General features: G+C 44.4%; 1 protein-coding gene across 1 annotated transcript in view; it reads right to left on the bottom strand.

The window, feature by feature from the left end:
• The window catches only part of MBOAT2 (membrane bound O-acyltransferase domain containing 2), a 107,888-nt gene extending 90,979 nt beyond the window's left edge, over positions 1-16,909 (bottom strand). The window contains exon 1 of the mRNA XM_027556120.1: positions 16,609-16,909. Coding sequence (XP_027411921.1) covers positions 16,609-16,701 — 93 coding nt within the window. The 5' untranslated portion in view covers positions 16,702-16,909. The remainder of the gene's footprint in view (positions 1-16,608) is intronic.
• Between the last annotated feature and the right edge of the window lie 5,040 nt (positions 16,910-21,949).

The raw sequence follows: 21,949 nt of genomic DNA, 5'->3' as shown, positions 1-21,949 counted from the left end.
ATCTGTAAATTTATTTCTGTTTTGTTATATTCATTGCTTTTATTTTTCAGATTCCACATATAAGTGAAAACATACAGCATTTGTCTTTGTCTGTTTGACATGTTGTGGCAAATGGCAGAATTTCATTTTTCTTTACGATTAATATTCCATTATATATATGCAAGCGTATGTGTACCTGTGTATATATGTACATACGTGTACACTACACACACACATACATGTATCCTCTTGTTCATCCATTCATGTGTTGATGGACACTTAGACTGCTTTCATATCTTTGTTATCGCAGATGATGCTGCTATGAATGCTAGGGTTCGTGTATCTTTCCAAATTAGTGTTTTTACTTTCTTCAGACACCCACCCAGGAGTAAAACTGCTGGATCATATGGTAGTTCTATTTTCAGTTTTTGAGTAACCACATGTTGTTTCCCACAGGGGGTGCACCAATGTACATTCCCACCAACAGTGCAGGAAAGTTCCCTTTTCTCCACAGCCTCACCAGCATTTGCTATCTGTGGTCTTTTTGATGGTGGCCTCTCTGACAGGTGTGAAGTGATAACACTGTGGTTTTGACTTGCATTTCTCTGATGATTAGCAATGTTGAACGTCTTTTCATGTGCCTGTTGGCCAACTCCATGTTATCTTTGGGAAAACGTCTATTCAGGTCTTCAGCTCATTTTTTAATTGGGTTGTTTGGTTTTTCAAAATACTGAGTTGTATGAGCTGTCTATATATTCTGGATATTCATCCCTTGTCGGTCATGTCATTTACAAGTATTTTCCCCCACTTAGTAGGTTATCTTTTCATTTTGTCAGTAGTTTCCTTTGCTGTGCAAAAGCTTTTAAATTTAATTAGGTCTCATTTGTTTATTTTTGCATTTTTTTTCTTTATCTTCAGAGACAGATCCAAAAAGAGACTGACAATTTATGTCAAAGAGTGGTCTACCTATGCTTATTTCTAGGAGTTTTATGGTTTCCAGTCTTACATTGAGGTCTTTAACCTATTGTCATTTCTGGTCAGCAAAATAACACCAATAATATAAACAGTGCATGTCATTCATATTTATTGTTTATAAACGAAAATTAACTTTCAAATATACATATATATAGATAAGCATTCTACATTTCACTTGAAATTATCTTATGTTACTTTTATATTAATATTCTGTCTGTTAATATATAAATAGTTGCTTGTTATGACAGTAAAATGCTATTATAATTGATGAGTATAAAAACTATTAACAGGAAAGCAAATGAGTTAACGTGAGTGTTGAGAAAGGTTCATTTATATGACAACTTTAAGAACATTATATCCACTGAGGAAAATTTTATAAATGTTTTAAAAGTCAGGAAAAGATTATTTTATAATTCTCTTACTTGTAAAATTGTTTAGTGTACTATCATAAAATAAAAAAAACCTTTAAGAACCATATAGGATTTTTACTTATTTAGTTCCTTTTAAGTCATGAAAAAATGACCTTTTTAATGAAAAAGCTCTATTTGGGAACTCTACACTAATGAATTAAAAGCAGAATAATTAGCTCTGTCATCTCAATTTCACAAGGAGAAAGAACTCTAAACTCACATACCATGATATCCATAATGAATCATACATACATAATAAAAATATGTAAGAAATACGGACAAAACTAAAGTGTTAAAGTGAACTGGGGTTCCCAAAACATATTTCCTTCTCACTGATCAAACCTGAGACCAATGGTCTTCGTAAGAATGCTCTAAGAGACTTCCTATTGTTTTGAGTCCACAGACATGTTTGCAGAAATGATTACAGGGCATGTTGTGATTACAGGAGCTGAAGACAAAGAAATCTCTGAGATCTGTCTGGATACTTTCAGCTTTGACTCTCTATTGATTTTAACACTCAACCATCAGACATAGATTGTGATTTACGGACCCTTATTTAGAGGCAACCTTAGATAATACATTTCCGATATTTCGTCCACGCTCTTCAGTTATGTTCTTTTTCTCATGCCTGAAAACAATCAGCCATGAGTACAACGAGTCCACTGAATCTAGAAAGGTGGTATTTGGGGCATGCCTAATGGTTTCTACAGTGTCTCAGCTATTACATTTCTCAAAGAACATGCTTATTACCAGGTCAGTAGCTTTATTTTTATTTTTAGTACATACTAAAATAATAGAGGTCTTCCCTGTAGCTCAAATGATAAAGAATCTGCCTGCAACACAGGAGATCAGGGTTCGATCCCTGGGTCAGGAAGATCCCCGGGAAAAGGGAACGTCAACCCACTCCAGTATTCCTGACTGGAGTATCCCATGGACAGAGGAGCCTAGTAGGCTACAGTCTGTGGGATTGCAAAGAGTCAAACACAACTGCAAATTATTAGAGGCAAAAAGCAACAAGTCTTCAAACAAGGATGCCAACATTGTAATGCTCTAAAGACGTCATCCTTGGAAACTGGACTTCCAGGTGCAGGAGAGCTAGAAACATTCACTCAGGAACCCACAAACTCCACAGTAGAAGGTTTAGGGGTATCGATACCTGATTTACTAACGTGCACCTGTTCATCAGCCAACCATGTGAAGACAGAATGGAGTGTCTCCCACAATCCAAAAGGTGATCATGAAGAAGTGGGCTTATTCAGACCACTTCTGGATTACACCAGAATGTCTGTAAGCACCAAGATGACAAACTCTCTAACCACGACAGCTATGCAGAAATGGACCTGGCTACCCCAGCGTAGACAACAAGCTCTCCATCACAGAACCCTTCATGTAGAAGCCAGACAACCATTCACCAGAGACTTCTGGGGGAAGATTTCATTTCGCACTAGCAGTTCACACCAAAGGTGCGATGACCACAACTGCTGACGTTTACAGAGCGCTTACTACCCATGAGGGTCTGCAACGTAGATAAAGCAAGGCTCAGACTACTCACACAGAACCACAGCTTGAACCTGAGCTGACTCCTGAGTCCACAGCCTTAACCGCTAGACTCTTAACCCATGAAACCTGTTTGCTTTTTAATCAGCGGCATCACCAGACCCTGCCTGTCTCCCCTCTGGTTGCTGTAGCTCAAGGCCTCAAGTGGAGCTTGGACATCCATCCATACTCACTCAAGGGGTGAGCCTGCCCTGTGTGCCTCTGCAAACACTGTTTGCTTAACTACCAGCTGTACTTCTGCTCTGGGATCCCAGGAAAATTTATCCTTCAAGATTCTGGCTCAAATGTTACCTCGTCCCAACCAGTCCAATCCCGAGTTACAGATGTTTCTCTCCAGAAGGTCCCAGGGTGGTACAGCCAGCCCTGCTCTCTTTCCCTACCTGACCCCCATGCAGCCCCCTCCTGGGACCTATGGCCATGTGACAGAGCACTGGCAAAAGGAAATACAGTCCAAGTAACACGCTATGTGCCACTTCTGGCCCACAACTGGGACCCAGAGAGGTTCCTTTCCCCCTCCTTGTCTTCTTCTTCTTTCCTCTTCAGGTTCTCAAGGTCTGGTCGCCAGACCCACAGCAGTAGCATGACCTGCGAACCGTTCACACTTGCAAACCCAGACTCAACTAAATTAAAAACTCTGGTTGTAGCTTGGGCAATCTGTGTTTTAAACAGCGCTGCAGGGGATTCTCTGGAAAAGGAGATGGCAACCCACTCCACTATTCCTGCCTGGGAAATCCCACAGACAGAGGAGCCTGGCGCACTGCAGTCCATGGGGTCGCAAGAGTTGGACACGACTGAGCACCCAAACAGCAGCAGCAGGGGACTCTCACGAAACCTCGTGTGTGAGGACCTCTGCCCTCAGGTAACCAGCCTCAACCACAATCAGGCTGATGAAGTAGCAGAACAAGGTGCTGGAAGAACACTGTTCTCTGTAGGACCAGGTGGAGCAATCTATCCACCAATCTGGACCATTTACATCAAAACTGACATGAGAAAAGTATAGTCTATTGTCTTTAAAGCCCCTTATCAGTGGGACTCTGTGCAGCAGCCTTGTCCAAACGAAGCCTGGCACCTCTCCCCTGAAACACCTCACACGCCATACAGGTGCGTCCGTCTCTCCCCTCCCTCTAGACTAGAAGCTCAGGAGCCAGACTGGCTCACGCTATCTCTGCATCTCCCCAGGGCCTGAGAAAACCCCTGTCCTACACCACGCGCTGGATCGACAGTGCTACCTTCATTCTTTTACATCTTTACTGCCAAAACGGTAATCCCTAACATCTAAAATGATACCGACGACCCAGCAGCTTCCTTGTATAAAAACCTTCTAAAAGTAACAACACTCACTATAGACTAATACCTTCTCAGTTTCTCAGAATGGTGCCAACTTATCAAAGGTCTGTCTTTCACACTGCTCCTACATAGCTGACTTGGGCCCCTGTTTCAGAGAAGGCTCTTGATTTTGACCCCGACCATCTCCCCCAGTATATAACTTTTACTAACGCACATTAGGCTTTCCCTCGCTGCTCGCTGCTCACTGTCCAACAGAAAGATGACTAGTCTTCCTTGCAAACCTACGTTACCAGCCTGGCCAGGGTGCTGGCCTGTCACTGACAGCACTCCTTCATTTTACAAGAGCTAAAACTCCGATATTTGGTACATTTACCAAATCTGGAGTTAGGGGCAGAATGGGCAAAAGCAATTTAATATTTTCACTGTTTTCCAGAGGTTCCTGCTTTCAGTAAAATCAATACAAAAAAAGGGGGGAAACAATCCAAGACCAGCCTTCTGGCACTATTTCAGTCTATTTTGCCCTCGCTGAAATGATCCTAACATCCTTCTATCTTTAATATTCCACGCAGGATTTTTTTCTAAATTGACACGTGTTTCGTACCAAATGCCACATTCCTAACAGAGTTCCTTTATAAATTATTTCATAGTCCCATGTGCTAAAACTGAGCCTATGCCAAAAACCTTCTCAGAACAACATATTTATTTCTCCATTAATTTATACGTCCTAAAATTAAGAAAAAAAAGAAACCTAACTCTTTAGAAATGAATCCTCCCAATCCACATGGGAAAGAAGAAAAAACATACAGTTCAACAAGACCCCACAAACTCTATTCTTCAATTTTGACTAGTTTATCAGAATTTCCACTCAAATCTAATGGAAGGCTGAAGCTCAAAGCTGTGATGCCAAATATAACCAAGATTTTCCTTTACTGTGTGGCTTTTAAAATATTTTCCAAGAACAAAAGGAGAAGATATGACTTGTCTCATCCTACAGGAAAGGTATGGGGATCCCACAGCAGGATGATACTCTTAGACTGAGCACACGAAACCACCCCCGAAAGTACCAGCCAAGGGCACCCTACCCTGCCCTCCATCTCTACCCTCTCAGCTCTACACAGACACCAAAAGTCTTCGTCACGTCTATTCTTGGTAAGCAGCTAACAAGAACAGCTGTGTCCATCCCAGTATTAGAAAAGGCACACTAACACTCACAGGGAAACTCACTACAGATTAAACTTAAACCTCACAGTGAAACTCACTATAGATTAAACTCAAACTTCAAAGCCCAAACAGTTATCACAAGATAAAAGATGCTGACCAAAATTCAATGTACACTTAAAAAAAAAAAAAAAAACTTAAAAATTGGTAGGGGTTTATCTGGCAATCAAGATTGTTCCAAGTATGACTTTATTCTCTACTAGCCAGACATATTTTTCCTAATTTCACACCCCATAAAACAGCCTTGACCACTTAGGTCCATTAATAATTGAAATGCTCCATCTGCAAAAAGAATAAAATGGTAGTTGTGGGAAATTCCAACCTTTCCACTTTAATGAGATTAGTGTTCAAGATTATTTCTGAGATGTGACCCTTTCCAAATGACAAGAACTAGTTAGACAAAACTTAATCTGAAATCCTGCTGGCCAGTTTAAAGGACAAAATTACTAAGTGATGAAACATGAGACTTACATCTTCAAGGATCACATGACATGGTCCCCGAGCTTTCTGCAGCCCTGACTGCCTGGTATGGTTATCATGGGGTCTGTCAAGTATCCTTGATGTCTCCAGAGAAGAGTGTCCTTCAGATTGGAATGACCACTATCGACTGTAACAGAAACAGCTACCTTCTTCCTAATGGCCAGTAAGCAAAATCTGACCTTAGCTAAATTGTTTGGGCTCAAAAAAAAAGAAGAAAACTTAAGAAAATGTTGGGCAAAATTTTAAAAATCACAAATTTTCACACAAAAAAATCCAGAAGTCCGGCTTCCCCTGAAAAACCAGCTCTGGTAACCATCAGTGAATGTGAATGTGGGCTTTCCTTTTGGGCTGGGCATAGGTGTTCCAGATAGTCAGGCTGTTTATACCTTCATTTACATCCATTCATGTTCCTTGCCTGGCCAGGACACAGTTTGGAACTCACGTTGATATTAACTACTTCATCTGATCCATGACCTTGTCAGGTCACAATACCTTACAATAAACAGAAACTCCTATGGTTTATAAAATTTAATGCTAGTCTCAGGCAAGTCTCCTTCTATATAATTAATTTCTAGTACTTCACTGCAAGTCTTCACATTTATCTTTGAAATTTCATATTGTTAAATCAGATACACTCAATTCAATCACTATTTATTTCACACCCAAAGGACCAGTGGTTTTGAAACTAGTGTTTTGCAAAAGGCAGCGCCTCTCTGCAGTTTTAACAAGGTAAGTATCACTTAAATGTCTTTCATACATTGTAGTTTTACCTATAACCTACCTTCAAACAGAAAACGAAAGGATTCAGAATTTTTTGTTTGTATAAACAGGGAGCTATTTATTTTAATATAACATGTAACTGAGTAACTTAAATATATCTAAATGTATATACTACCTATAGCTCTGACCTTCTATAGATAACCAGTTTGGCATAGAAAACCTCAAAAAATTAAAAAAGCCTCTACAGGATTATGGATTAAAACAGAAAGCATGTGACATCTTTGTCTGATGCTGAGCTGGTAGGAGGCTGGGACTTTTGTGGAAGAGTGAGGTCCATCTGATTGGCAGCTGGGCTGGCCCCTGGCTTCATCTCTCCCCAGGGACACGGGCCACGCGGGGAGGAGCCCCTGGTGACACCTGCCACTAGCCTGGCTTTCCTGGGCTGGCTGGCTGGGGGACCTGGCTGAGGGGGTGGTATCTGAAAGGAGCCCTCTTGCAGGGCCCCCACCCACAAGAGAGAGGGCGGGGCACTCAATGCCCAGCTCTCTGTTCCTTCTAGATAAAGACAGGACAACTGTCTGTCCGTTTGTCTGTCTCCTCTCTGAGCTTCCTCCGCAACACCAGCCTCACGGCAGAAACACCCCAGAGGTTCAAGAAGCAGCTCCTCGATGAGGCTCCACCCAGGATGCACAGCCTCAGGCAGCAGCAGGCACTCACCTACTGTGTGCGCCTGCGTCACCTACTGTGTGCGCCTGCGTCAGACACACAGGAAGCCCAGAGGAAGCAGCAAGGGACTGGAAAGGATGGGATGGTGGTGGTGGTTTAGTCGCTAAGTCGTGTCCAACTCTTGTGACCCCATGGACTGTCGCCTGCCAGGCTCCTCTGTCCGTGGGATTTTTCAGTCTTTAAAATTCTTCGTCAAGGAGGCACAGGCTTTAGCTGAGTATTGCCAAGTACAGGTTTGCTGGCCCAAAGGAGTGCAGAGGGCATTTCAGGCAGAAGAAGTCTGATCAAAGGCATGGAGTTAAAAGATAGGAAGATGTACTGTGGGAACCTTAAGTAACTGGTTCATGCAGGTACCGTGGGCAGCAGACCAGGATCTAACCTCCAGCCTGACAACCTTTGGCAGTACTGGCAACTTCCAGCTCCTGCTGGGAGACAGCTAGGGGTGTGTGAAAGAAGACCAAAGTGAGGGTGGAGTCTGAATAACAGAAGGGGAGCTGGCCTCCACTGGCTCAGGGAGGCTCTAGGCCTCTCCTTCAGGCCTAGGGTTCCCAGAGGTGAGCAGGCATAGAATGCGGGGGGGACGGTGGAGGGGGTAGGGCCTCTCACAGAGCAGGCCTCACACTCCGGAAGGATTCCAAAGTTAGACTCTTGACATGTTCTCCAATGAGGTCACACGTACAGTCACTACAGATACAATGACAGGACTACAAGGAGACATGTACACCATTCGCTAAAAACTCAGGGTCACACTGCCCAGTGTGCACTATGGATTTTATCTTTCCCCAAAACTGTAACTATATTGTCAACTGCACAATTACACTGCATTACATTTTGGAGACTACAAGCTAATTAGTTAAATGCAAACAATTAAAAAATGTATCACATTACCTTTTAATAATACGAAGAACCCTAAAAAATGCGGCCAGGTAGCCATGTAGCTCTGATGGTAGGAGAGGGGCTAAGAAGGAGCCTGGTTAAAAACGTAGGTTCCCTGGCCCTCATTCTGTAGCTCTGGGGAGGGCCTGGGAATATACATTTTTAAACGACTATCCCTCATGATTTTTGACACAAGTGGTCTTAGGAGGTCTTAGTGGTCACATTTTAAAAAGCACTGCAGGGACTTCCCTGGTGGTCCAGTGCTTAAGACTCCGAGCTCCCAATGCAGGGGGCCTGGGTTTGATCCCTGGTCAAGGAACTAGATCCCACATGTTGCAACGAAAGATCCCATGTGTGCAGCAACAATTGGAGATCTCATGTGATCTCATGTGCTGCAACTAAGACCCGGTGCAACCTAAGCAAAGAAAAGAGAAAAGAGAGAACGGCATTGCAAAGGGCAGCCTGGAAGCTGGGCAGAGTTGTAAGCACATAACCCATCAGTTTTACAAGGCGCAAAGCCTGCCACTGGGTGTGGCTATTAGCACTGGCGGCAGAAGCCTGACTATGATGGCTGGAAGTGAACAGAAATGAGAAAAATGGAAGAGGCACGACCCAACTGTTCTTTCAAAACATGCGACTGCGAAGAAAGAGACAGGATGAAGACGCACATTAAGGGCTGACAAAAGGGCTTTTATCTGTATTCCTCATGTGGAGAGGTGAGTGACACGGTGGGGGGCGCGTCAGTGATGGTAGCGTCCTGCACAGGACTTCAGTGCCCTCGGGATCCACTCTCCACTGCACTGTATCCGCCCCCCCCACCCCCCGCAGAAGCATCAACCTGCCCTCTGACCAAGTCACCAGCAGGCAAGAGAGGATGGAGGGACTGGGGTATTCATCCCCCCACCCCTCTCCCTCAAGCCCACCGCAGGCTGGCTGGGTCCTCACGGGGGGGCCACAGCTGCTCCTCCACCCCTGGGGTGGGGGGGGGGGCGGTCTCATTCCCGAGGACTCTCCCTTTCCCTCCTCTCGCTCCCCAGGCCTAGAGGAGTTGGCCCTGGAAGACTATCCAGTCCTTGCTGATTTCCCCAAACCTGCCCACCACTTAGCAAATGGTTCTTGGAGTCTCTGTGGTTACCTAGTTCAGCCTGTCTCCTACCAGAACCCTAACGGATACATACAACATTAAGCAGAACATAAATGCCAGAACAGCGCCAGATCCAAAATGCCTCTGGGGCTCAAACACGACAGCAGTCACATCAGATGGGACTCGGGAGAAGATTCATGGGCAAAGTGCACTGGATGCGGGCTTGAAAGAACAGCGAGGATTCTGATAAGCAAAGGAGGCGGCACGTGCCACCTGTTCAAATCCCCTGAAGCCCAGTTCTACCTTTTCACACTTCAGCTGTCCCTGCCCTGTTCCGCACCCTACATATTTACCAAAGCAGGACCCAGGTCATTCATAAAACCATTACATGATCGCTTCCAGGGGCCCCTGTTTGCAGCTTGTTTTATTTGAAGGAAATCTTGCCAAGTTCTATCATCGCAGAATCCCCCCTGCTAAACTGACTGCAGGCAAAAGCTGTATGTGAGCCGTTTTATTTCCCTGGAAAGTCAGCTCTGATGGGCCGCAGTAAACAGAGACTAAGGTTATCTGAGCCTACTTAGGCATTTTCAAACCAGAGGACAAAGAACTCTTGAACAGTGAGGAAGCAGAAAAACCACTTTTGACTCCAAATTCAAAATGAGATTTTAATCCCAGTTTAATCACCATGTGGGGGATAGGACTGAACCTGAGCCTGAAATTTCCCTTCCTAAAAAGGAAGTCCTAGAGACTTAAAATGGAATATATATGAACAGATGTCAGCTCCCCAAAAGAAAAATAGAAGACACATCCCAAATACTGCATACTTTGTAAAGGAGCCGGGTATTTTACATAGGTCATGTATTTTAACCATCACAATCATCTACAAATAGCTACTATTTATTTTTTATTTATTTTTAATTGGAGGATAATTGCTTTACAATTTTGTGTTGGGTTTCTACCATACAGAAACCATGGGTTTCTTATGAATCAGTCATAAGTACACATATATCCCCTCCCTCTTAAACTTCCCTGCCACCCCACCCATCCCACCCTTCTAGGTGATCACAAAGCACTGGGCTGAGCTCCCTGTGTTATACATCTTCTCACTAGCTAGCGGTCTTACTGCTGCTGCTGCTGCTAAGTCACTTCAGTTGTGTCCGACTCTGTGCGACCCCATAGACGGCAGCCCACCAGGCTCCCCCGTCCCTGGGATTCTCCAGGCAAGAGTACTGGAGTGGGGTGCCATTTCCTTCTCCAATGCATGAAAGTGAAAAGTGAAAGTGAAGTCGCTCAGTCGTGTCCAACTCTTAGCGACCCCATGGACTGCAGCCTACCAGGCTCTTCCATCCATGGGATTTTCCAGGCAAGAGTACTGGAGTGGGGTGCCATTGCGGCGGTAAATATATGTCAATATTATTCTCAATTCATCCCAACCTCTGCTTCCCCCATTGGGTCCACAAGTCTGCTCTCCATGTCTGCATCTCTACTCCTGCCCTGCAAATAGCTTCATCAGTATCATCTTTCTAGAGTCCCTATATATGTGTTAATATACAGTATTTGTTTTTCACATTCTGACTTCCTTCACTCTGTGTAACAAGCTCTAGGTTCATCCACCTCACTAGAACTGACTCAAATTCATTCCTTCTTGTGGCTGAGTAACATTTCATTAGGTATATGTACCACAGCTTCTTCACCCATTTGTTGACGGACATCTAGGTTGCTTCCATGCCTCCGCATACAAATAGCTACTATTTATTATCTTTATTTTATAGATGAGGAAACTGGGTCTTCAGGAAATACACAGTAATTCGCCAACAAGCACAAGGCTGGCAGAGTCTTGTTCCAAACCAAGCACGCCATTTCTACTCCGCCACGGTACTACTACTTTCTATCAAGGAAGGGAAACTGACACGGAAACCAACACAGACTACAACCTAGGGCACCCGGTCCTTTGCGTTTGCCCTGGGACTAACCAGATGGGCAGTTTAAACTTACTGCTGAAAACATCAAAATTTATTAGTCCATTTTCCTCCCCAAGTTCATATTTATACTCCCTTCAACTCAGTCCAAAGAGAATTTGGGGCAGCTGGATGAAACAAACACAGAATCATGGAATTCTAAAACCAACTGCAACACACATTTTACACAGGGGGAAACTCATTTATGTAAAGTGACGTATTCAAAATTAGTTAACTGGCAGGGCCCAAAATACAGAGTCAAGATTCTCAGGCCCATATGTCTTCCTGATGAAAAGGAATCTTCCACAGCAGACTGCCTCAATACGGCAGGGTTCTCAGGATGAAGGCTGAGCCTCATTACGAGTGTAAAGGTAGACAGGAGGGACAAATGAGTTAAATATTTGTGTCCAAAACCTAAAGCAGTCAAATGGCAATTTTAAAATAAAACAGACCTTTGATTTGCTTGTTTTGTTGCCAATCACCTTCTTTTCCTAAAAGTCATAATCTTAAAAAAGCTCAAAACTGAGAATATCATCTGCTTCTTCACCTATAGAACACGGTTCATCACAGTACACAATTGTAGGAGAATTAAAGCGGTTAATGTTTTAAACTACTCTTTTCCCTAAGATAGTATTTCACTTTGTGGGTTGTTTACATGGCACTGAGTTGGGGAGAAGACATAGAAACCGTCAATCAACAAAATGACCCCAAAAAAGGATACAAGGATTCTCTCTTCTGCCCACACGGGGTTTTCCCCACCCCAATCATCTCCACCAGCACTTCAGCATTAAGAAAGGTCTTCCTCTCCACCTTGTCCTCCAAAAATACACTGGCAACCTGGATCTAAAACAATGATCTACCAAACAACTTGCCACATGTTAAAAAAATAAATTAAAACAGACCTTTTACTCAAATGCTTAATACCATATGTACATATATTGTTGTTTAATCGCTAAGTCGTGTCCACCTCTTTTGTGACCCAAGTGACTGTAGCCCTCCAGGTTCCTCTGTCCATGGGATTTTCCAGGCAAGAATACTGGAGTGGGTTACCATTTCCTCCTCCAGCTGCCCGAAATTTTGCTTCAGATTATTTCAAGTGGATTTGATCTAGAAGTGTTTGCACTTTACAGGGGATCCTGGGTCACTGTCCTTCTCTTGAACGTGTCGCTGTCATTGATGTCATCAGGGATTTCATTTCTAATACAGGATTCCTCTGTGTCCAGACTCCGTTTCATAGCAGCAAGAGAGGACATTATCCCATACTTACCGTTGTGACACCTGGTACTTCGTGCTTCAGTGTTGGAAAAGTAAAATAGAATATGTCCAATGAGTATAGACAAATTCTGTCTCTGTTCAGATCTGAATTCCTTACTTATATTTCAATCATAGCTGTTGGTTCTCCTCCATCCATGGGATTTTCCAGGCTTGAGTACTGGAGTGGGGTGCCATCGCCTTCTCCATCTTAGTAAATACTATCCCCCATACATCTTTTTTAAAAATTAAAAAAAAACTTTATTTTATAATGGAGCGTAGTTGACTTACAATGTTGTGTTAATATCAAGTATACAGCAAAATGATTTGGTTATACATATGCATATATACGGAGAAGGCAATGGCAACCCACTCCAGTACTCTTGCCTGGAAAATCCCATGGACGGAGGGGCCTGGTAGGCTGCGGTCCATGGGGTCGCTAGGAGTCGGACACGACTGAGTGACTTAACTTTCACTTTTCACTTTCATGCACTGGAGAAGGAAATGGCAACCCACTCTAGTGTTCTTGCCTGGAGAATCCCAGGGACGGAGAGCCTGGTGGGCTGCCGTCTATGGGGTCGCACAGAGTCGGACACGACTGAAGCGACTTAGCAGCAGCATGCATATATCCAGTCTTTTTCAGATTCTTTTCCCATGTAGGTTATTACAGACTGTGGAGTAGAGCTCCCTGTGCTAAACAGTAAGTTCTTGTTGATTATGTTTTATATATAATAGTGTTTATAAGTTTCTCCCAAACTCCTAACCCCATACATCTTAAATGAAAGAATGTGAATCTGGCTAATAGATTCAGGTGCTAATAGTGAAATTCATCGCATGTTGTAAGAAAGTATTCTTCTCTGTTTATTAATAAACTGATCAGAACTCAGGGTTTTTTGTCTTCTCAGTCCTGTGGAGAATTCTCACTTTCCTGAAGTGGAGCACCGTGTATGCCTTTTAGTGTGTTACAACCCCCTTGGCTTAAGTAGGTTGCTCCTTTTCTTCGCCTGGCCTCAGTGCAACATATTTCCTCCTTTCTCGCCTACATGATCCTACAATGTGCATTCTTATATCCCATACATAATCTCTATCATTTCCAAAATTTCATACTCACTCTATCAAAAAAAGCTATTTTCTGGCTCTAAGGTCCTTCTCATCCTCTGATATCAGATAACTGCTTTTATAATTTCCTAATTTTTCAAAACACTGTTAATTAGCACATACCAAATTAACATACTAACAAGTTATATTTTTACACATTTCCTGATTTGTCTTTCTCCAGTTGAATCACACTATTTGATTACAACTAATTCTTAGGCTTTCTCTCAACTGGGACCTGATTATTTACATGTTACCAAATTTAATTTCTGTTTTGCTCAACTTCAAAATAGTGGCTCAATGACTACTTATCCAGTCTTACTAAAAGAGTTTTTAGTTATTCCAAGTGCTTTATCAGCAAAAAAAAAAGTCATTTCTTCAGTGCTTCAAAAAAACAGTGTATTATCACCATAAAAAGTTAAGCCTTGTATTAAACCAATATTAAGATTTGCTAAGAGGAAGAACAACCCAAAATACAACTGGCTATGCAAATTCAGAGTAGTCTCAAGAGAATGAAGGTGTTCAAAGTACAAAATCAAAAGCTGTGGAGGACTCGCTGGTGGTGCAGTGGATAAGAATCCATCAGCCAATGCAGCGGGATGTGGGTTCGATCCCAACTGAAGGAAGATTCCACGTGCAGCGCAGCAACTAAGCCCGGGAGCCACAACTACTGACCCCGAGTGCCGCAACAAGAGGCCATGGCGTGAGAAGCTGGCGCACCACAGGGAAGAGCGGCCTGGACTGCTGCAACTAGAGAAAGCCCACGCGGAAGACCCAGTGCTCCCAAAAATAAATCAACAAAAAAAGAAAAAATACCTGTAAATAATAAAGGAGGAAAAGTCAAAATTTTAAGTCCTGTCACCATCCCTTGATTCTCCTGCTTTATGTCAGGACCGAAATGAACTTGCTCTTGATTGCTGAGATTTTTTTAAATGATTTCATTACATCAAATCACTTTTAAAGTTACAAGCATTATATAAACTAAAAGGCATTAACACAGCAGAGAAAATATGTCATGGATAGGGAGAGAAACAGAGAGAAAGAGGGAGGAAAAAGAGCACAATCCTGTTCCTAAATCAAGTGAAAAGCTATAGGCCTATCTCTCTTGCTTTCAATGGCAAAACATGTTTAAATAAAAACCAGATACCTACCCTGCATTTGCTGATATCCTAGCTGCAACCTACTTAAGCCAAGGGGCTTATAATACACTAAAAGGCATACACAGTGCTCCACTTCAGGAAAGTGAGAATTCTCCACAGGACTGAGAAGACAAAAAACCCTGAGTTCTGATCAGTTTATTAATAAACAGAAAAGACTACTTTCTTACAACATGCGATGAATTTCACTATTAGCACCTGAATCTATTAGCAAGATTCACATTCTAACTTTCATTTAAGATGTACCGGGTTAGGAGTTTGGGAGAAACTTATAAACACTATTATATATAAAACATAATCAACAAGAACCTACTGTACAGCACAGGGAGCTCTACTCCACAGTCTGTAATAACCTACATGGGAAAAGGATCTGAAAAAGAATGCATATATGCGTATGTATAACCAAATCATTTTGCTGTATACTTGATATTAACACAACATTGTAAGTCAACTATGCTCCAATATAAAATAAATTTTTTTTTAATTTTTAAAAAAGATGTATGGGGGATAGTATTTACTAAGACGGAGAAGGTGACGGCACCCCACTCCAGTACTCATGCCTGGAAAATCCCATGGATGGAGGAGAACCAACAGCTATGATTGAAATATAAGTAAGGAATTCAGATCTGAACAGAGAATTTTTCCATACTCATTGGACATATTCTATTTACTTTTCCAACACTGAAGCACGAAGTACCAAGTGTCACAACGTCAAGCACGGGATAATGTCCCCTCCTGCTGCTATGAAACGGAGTCTGGACACAGAGGAATCCTGTATTAGAAATGAAATCCCTGATGACATCAATGACAGCGACACGTTCAAGAGAAGGACAGTGACCCAGGATCCCCTGTAAAGTGCAAACACTTCTAGATCAAATCCACTTGAAATAATCTGAAGCAAAATTTTCAGCGAACTACCTCTAGCCTGGGGCTAAAGCAATGGTCTCTGAGCCCCCAACTGCTCTAAATATCACTCTTGACAACTCCCAAACTTTCTTTTCTGAATTAAAAAATGGCGCTGCTTTTCCCATCGCAAGACTGTTTCTTTCTCAATAACCCTTTAGGCCTTCCTTACAAACTCCCAAGTGAGGACTGAAATGTCAAATCTTCCCCTATATTGTGTCAAATGCTTTTTGGGAGCGGGGGAGGGTGTCCCCCGTCTACAACGTTGCCACTTTTCTCCGCTGGGAACCCTGGTCATTAAACTCACTTCGACTTTTCTGCAGAACCTCTGCCTTCCCGCCCCCTCGCCAAACGGTTGCCTCCTTCTCGAATAAGCCGCACTTCAACGCCAATTGTCCCCAAGGGCCAGTGGCCAACCCCGAAGCTGGCCTCCTCCAGGCCACACCACGGCGCGTCCAATTGCGCCGTCCACCTAGGCACATCCATCCTTTTTCCACCCCTCCCGGCGGAGCGTCGGGTGCCACGCGCGCAGGGCACAGACACCCCAGGCTCCCGCAAAGCCCAGCCTTTCCACGCACTGTCTACACTCGTGCCCACCACGCACTGGAAGCCGCTCAGGGCTTCGATCGCCGACTGCCCGCCGGGGTCGGGCGCTGCCCAGGCGGAGAGCGAGGGCCAACCATGCACGCGCGCACGTCGGGCGCCCCGCGGGCGCCCCCCACCCCCGGGCTGCCCCGGAGAGGTGGGGGCAGGGTGGGCAGCTGGGCGGGGGGGCGGAAGGGGGGCAGTCGGTGCCTGGCTACGCGAGGACAATAACAAGCAGATCCGCCCCTCCCTTCGGTGGGGCTCGCGCCCCAGCCCCCGCGCCCCGCGCCCATGGTCCCGCGCGGAGGGGGCGGCGCGGGACCAGCGGGGCCGCCTCGGATACCGACCTGGTCGATGGGCAGCCGCACGGCGTTGCTGAGGGGCTGCAGCAGGGTGGAGCCCGTGGTGCTGGTGGTGCTGGCGGTGCTGGTGGTGGCCATGGCCGGCCTGCCGCTCCGCCCGAGCCGCTCGTGCGTGCCCGAGAGGATGGGGATACAGCCGGCTCGCCCGCCCGCCCCGCTGGCCGCCCGCGGTTGGAGCGCGCGGGGCGGGGCCGGGGCGGGGCCGGGGGCGGCCACCCGCTCGGCCCTCCTTCGGCGCCCCCTCCCGCCTGCCTGCGGCCGCGCCCTCGCGTCGTCCCCCCGACCCGCCCCGCGCCCCGCGGGGCCGCCCGCGCGCGTCCCGCCCCCTGACTTCCAGCAGCTTCCAGCCGCCCCCTCCCCACCTCGCGCGCCCTCGCGCCAGACAGCCCCGCGGCCCAATCGCGGCGCGGCTCCTCGACGCCCGCAGCCAATCAGGGGCCGCCGCCGGCGCGGCGCTCCGCCCCCATCCCGGGCCCCCCGGGGCCCCAGAGTCCGGCGGAGGGGGGACCAGGGGCTGTCCGGGTGCGGCTGGCCGACGGCTCGCGGCCGGCCTCCCGCCTCTAGTGGGGGCTTCTCCGCCTCCTCTCCCCGCCCCCCCCCCCCCCACCGCTTATCCCTCCTTCCTCCTCCTCAAGCACGGCGGCCAGACCACCCCTCTCCAGGAGCAGCGGTGGACAACAAAGGGGAGCCGGGCGGCCGCCGGACAAAGGCGAGCCGACGTGCGGGGCGCCGTCGAGTCAGTGCTGGGGGAAGTTGGGGACAAAGCCGAGGCGTGGGGCGGGGGGCTGGGAGGAGGAGGAGGGCCACAGACCCCCCAAAAAGGTGACCTAGATAAGAAGTGCCTTTGTCTTCAGGATTGCTGTTCAGTCGTGTCCAACTCTCTGCGACCCCATGGACTGCAGCAAGCCAGGCCTCCCTGTCCATCGCCAGCATCACAGGATTGCTGTGGGGGAAAAAAAAAAATCAAACTTGGGGCTAGTTTCCGGTTGAGTGTGCGTTTCGGTCACCCTGCAGCCCACCTGGGCCTGGAGGGGTGAGACTGGTCCCCTTCGACGCCGCGATGGCGCCCAGCCCCAGGGTGCCTGCGGCCTGTGTGTGTCCTTAACTGCCAGCATCCGCATCCCAGGACCGCCTTGCTCAGATGGAACGCTCTTTCTCAGCATTTCTTAATAACCCCTGAAGTGCCTGCTCCCCCAGACTCTTTTCTATTGTGCTGTTACGTTAACAGCGTTCGATGTGTGCTGGTGTGTGTGTAATGTGTATCTGTTCAGTGTGTCATAAACGTGAACCATTTCAGTTCTTCGAAAATGCAGGTATCGACTTTGTTTAGAAGGTTTCAAACGCTGAGGAATGCCAGGATAGAGCATGGGAGAGCTCAAAACTGGAAGATCTAAGCGTCTGAAATTTTTGATAGAAACAGTGGTTCATGAGACTTCAGCCGAACGCTTTCATAATGCTTTCATCTCTGTTTAAAGGTCTAGCTCACTTAATCCCCACACCAACCACGTGAGGGTGGTACTGTTAACTAAACGGTAGTTTAGTTTAGTTAGTTAACACCCTCAACTAAAGAAATGGAGCCACAGAGAAATAACTTGGCCAAGACAGCACTGTGAATAAATAGCCAAGGCTGGACTGGGATCCAAGAAATGGGCCTTGGGAGTTTTTCGTAATTTCTACACCCTCTTCTTCTTCGCTCTTAAACCCAGCCCAGAAATTCTCACCTGCTATCAAGCGTGCCATTTTCTTGATAGCTATTGTAGACTCTTGGGACAGTGAGACAGCACAGATTTGTATACACGGGCTTCAGTAAATCATCAACTCTCCTGGAACTTAGTTGTCTCTCTGAAAAGGAGGCGGTTGAACTAATTGATTCAATCGCTTCCTGCCTAACCTTCTTTGCTTGCTTAACTTAATCCTAACAACCAAACTGAACAAGAGATTCAGAGAAGAATGAAAAAGCTAGGGCCTTTCTTCTCCGTGGGGAGCTGTAATCAGTTAGAAACCAAGTCTGTTCAACGGGCTGTGCATTCAAACATATTATCCCAATAAACTGGAGCCCTCTGTTAATCTCAGAAAGTTTTCTGTTTTTCCCTTCCTCCACTTTGGGGAAGTATAGAAAAAATATACAGGTGGCTAAGCATACAGACTGAAGGAAAACTTGAAATACTGTTTTAAAAACTTAAAAAGTTGACGTTGGGAACATACTACAACCTAAAGTAGGATAAAGATACAATCGCAGGTCTAGAATAACTACTGTCTACAAAAAAGTTTCTTTAGACTGGATTTTTATTTTAGTAGGACATGACAGAACACAGTTCACTATTTGAGGTGACTACAATTAATAACTGCAGTGGGGAAAGTATTATCCAACTGGTAACTTTAGCTGTGTCAATATCATGTTATAATTGTGTCAAAGCTATAGGTATAGTATAGTAGAGTATTAACAACTTCGGTTTGGGAGTCATACCCACCTAGGTTTTATCTGTCTCTGTGTTTTGTTAGCTGCAAGACCTTGGGCAAGTTACTTAACCTAAGGTTCAGTTTCTTCATATGTAAAAGCATAATAATGGCACCAGCTCTGAATTATAAAGTTATAAAAGCTTACCTAAGAACTCAGACTGTGCTTGGTATATAGTAAGACTTAAAAAATGTTCATCACCATCCAAGAGATGTGATGTGATTCTGAAAATAGAGACTATTTTTCTCATAGTAAAAGTACTGCATCCTCATGTTTCTAATGAAGGAAGTGAAGCCCATATTTCAAGCTAATAACTCAGTGATGATAGCATAAATTTGATGCAGGCCTTTTGACCAGTATCTGCTAATTAGACCTGAAGCTCTTATTAAACTGTGATGATGGGGGAAATAATTGAATTAATTATATATAATGCCTCACTGTCCTAACTCAGATAACATGCATCTTATAAAAGTCACGTACTTGATCTTAAAGAATGAAAAGATGCATCCAGGAGAAAAAAAAAACTTGGTTGAAAGTCAAAAGACCTGAACTTTAGGCCTGACATTTTTTTTTCATTGAAATATAGTTGAGTTACAATGTTGTGTCAGTTTCAGGTGTACAACAAGATGACTCAGTTATACATGTGTATATATAAATATATATTCCTTTTTTTCATTCTCTTCCATTATAGGTTATTACAAGATATTAGGTATAGTTCCTTTGCTATACAGTAGGTTCTTGTGCTAAGTCGCTTCAGCTGTGTCTGACTCTTTGTGACGCCGTGGACTGTAGCCCACCAGGCTCCTCTGTCCATTGGATTCTCCAGGCAAGAATACTGGAGTGGGTTGCCGTTTGTTCTCCAATGGCAGATCCTTCTAGATTATCTATTGTATATATAATGTTAGTGCGTATATTTTAACCCCAAACATCTTATCCTGATTTTTGCACCAAACAGCTATGAACTTGAGAAATCCGTCTTAAATCTCTGTGCCTTAAATATGGATTGTTATGCCCACCAATGCAAGAGACACAGGTTTGATCCCTGAGAGTTGCCCTGACTCGCCACAACTAGAGAAAAGCCCGCACAGCAACGAAGTATCAGCATAAAATTAATAATAGGTTAATTATTTTTAAAGATATTTGTAATATTAGTATGAGAAATAATAATTAGCAGGAAAGAGCTTTCAATGTAGCAAGCACATTTTAACAAGAATTACTTAGACCAAATTGTGAGAGCATTAAGAGTTCATATATAATAAAATGATCATCTACCCGTGTTCTCATCTCATCATCTCTCTACCCTAGGTAGTGGGGCTACCTAGGTCTCCCCCACTAAATTGGCTATAGTAATTGAAGATTGCTAAAATGAAGGTTTCCCTTCCCAACTTATTTTAACTTTGAATAAACCACTCAGAAGAAATGAATAATTTGCCAAGCTGTTTTTGTTTCATAAAAATGGTATGTGTCATGAAATTTGAGTTCGCAAGGCAATTATTTTGCCTATTTTCTGCTCTTATATCTTGGGATAACTCTGATGAAGGGCATTGGACCATACGCATAATAAAAGCCCCAGGTAACCAACTGGCATCTTTAAGCACTTATAAACTAACCGTTAATTGATGTTTTTGAACTGTGGTGCTGGAGAAGACTCTTGAGAGTCCCTTGAACAGCATGGAGATCAGCCAATTATAAAGGGAATTAACCCTGAATATTCACTGGAAGGACTGATGCTGAAGCTGAAGCTCCAATACTTGGGCCATCTGATGCAAAGAACTGACTCATTGGAAAAGACCCTGATGCTGGGAGAGATTGAGGTCAGGAGGAGAAGGGGGTGACAGAGGATGAGATGGTTGAATGGCATCACTGACTCAATGGACATGAATTTGAGCAAGCTCCAGGAGATAGTGAAAGACAGGGAAGCCTGGAGTGCCACAGTCCATGGGGTCACAAAGAGTCAGACTTAATGACTGAACAACAACAAGCTAACCCTAGCTTGAGACCAAAACATGATATTCAGAAAGTTGCCCTTTAAGACATACATGCTTCAGTTAGGACATCAAAAAATAAACTGAACCAGAGGTAACAAGCACAGAAAACAGTAGAGATAGGAGACTTGCTTGGAGCCATTGAAGTCCTGGAGCAGCTGTTTTCTGGCTCTAAGAATGACCTTTAACAACAAACAAACCTCTTCCATTTCACTGTCTATACATTAAGAGATTAAAAAACTAAGTAATTTCAATGGCTCCTTCTTCTGAAATTATGACTCCCAAGAATTTCTAGAATTTTTTTCTGTCTCTCTGAGCCATTCAGTCTAGTTTTGTTTGACTAAGGGATACAAGCCAAACTCCTATTACCAATTGGAGAATTGCATTGCCCTCCAGTTGCTTCGCTGGTTTCATAACTACCTGTAAGTTACTACCAATCTAATCAACTTTTTTCTCAACAGTGTCTGTGATTCTCAAGGATCTGTGATGATTTCTGTGTTGTGTCTGTGGATCTTGGGGAAATATTTCCCTCATAGATTCATTTGGCTTTTCTACCATTACATCAATGAATCATCTCAATTAAAAGAGCACCCCCTTAGGGCTTATTTACTATAATGACACCATCTGAAACCCTCTGCTGCTTAGGCGTAGAAAAACAGAGTACAAACTCCCATGCTTCCCCATGTTTGCATAATAGCATTTGTGTCCAGATTATGAAATAGCTTAAATGTAAGTCAAAATACCCACCACAGCTTTCATCATAATCACCATCACCACTAGCTGTACTATTGCCTCTACTTGGGGTAACACATAGGCTAAGAAGGACTTATTTTCTCAGTTCTGCCTAATAGTTCAGGTTATTTCAGCTTGTCTATAATTATAA

Source organism: Bos indicus x Bos taurus, chromosome 11, assembly GCF_003369695.1.
Source record: "Bos indicus x Bos taurus breed Angus x Brahman F1 hybrid chromosome 11, Bos_hybrid_MaternalHap_v2.0, whole genome shotgun sequence".
Taxonomy (NCBI): Eukaryota; Metazoa; Chordata; class Mammalia; order Artiodactyla; family Bovidae; genus Bos; species Bos indicus x Bos taurus.
This window is presented reverse-complemented; position numbering and strand designations above follow the sequence as displayed.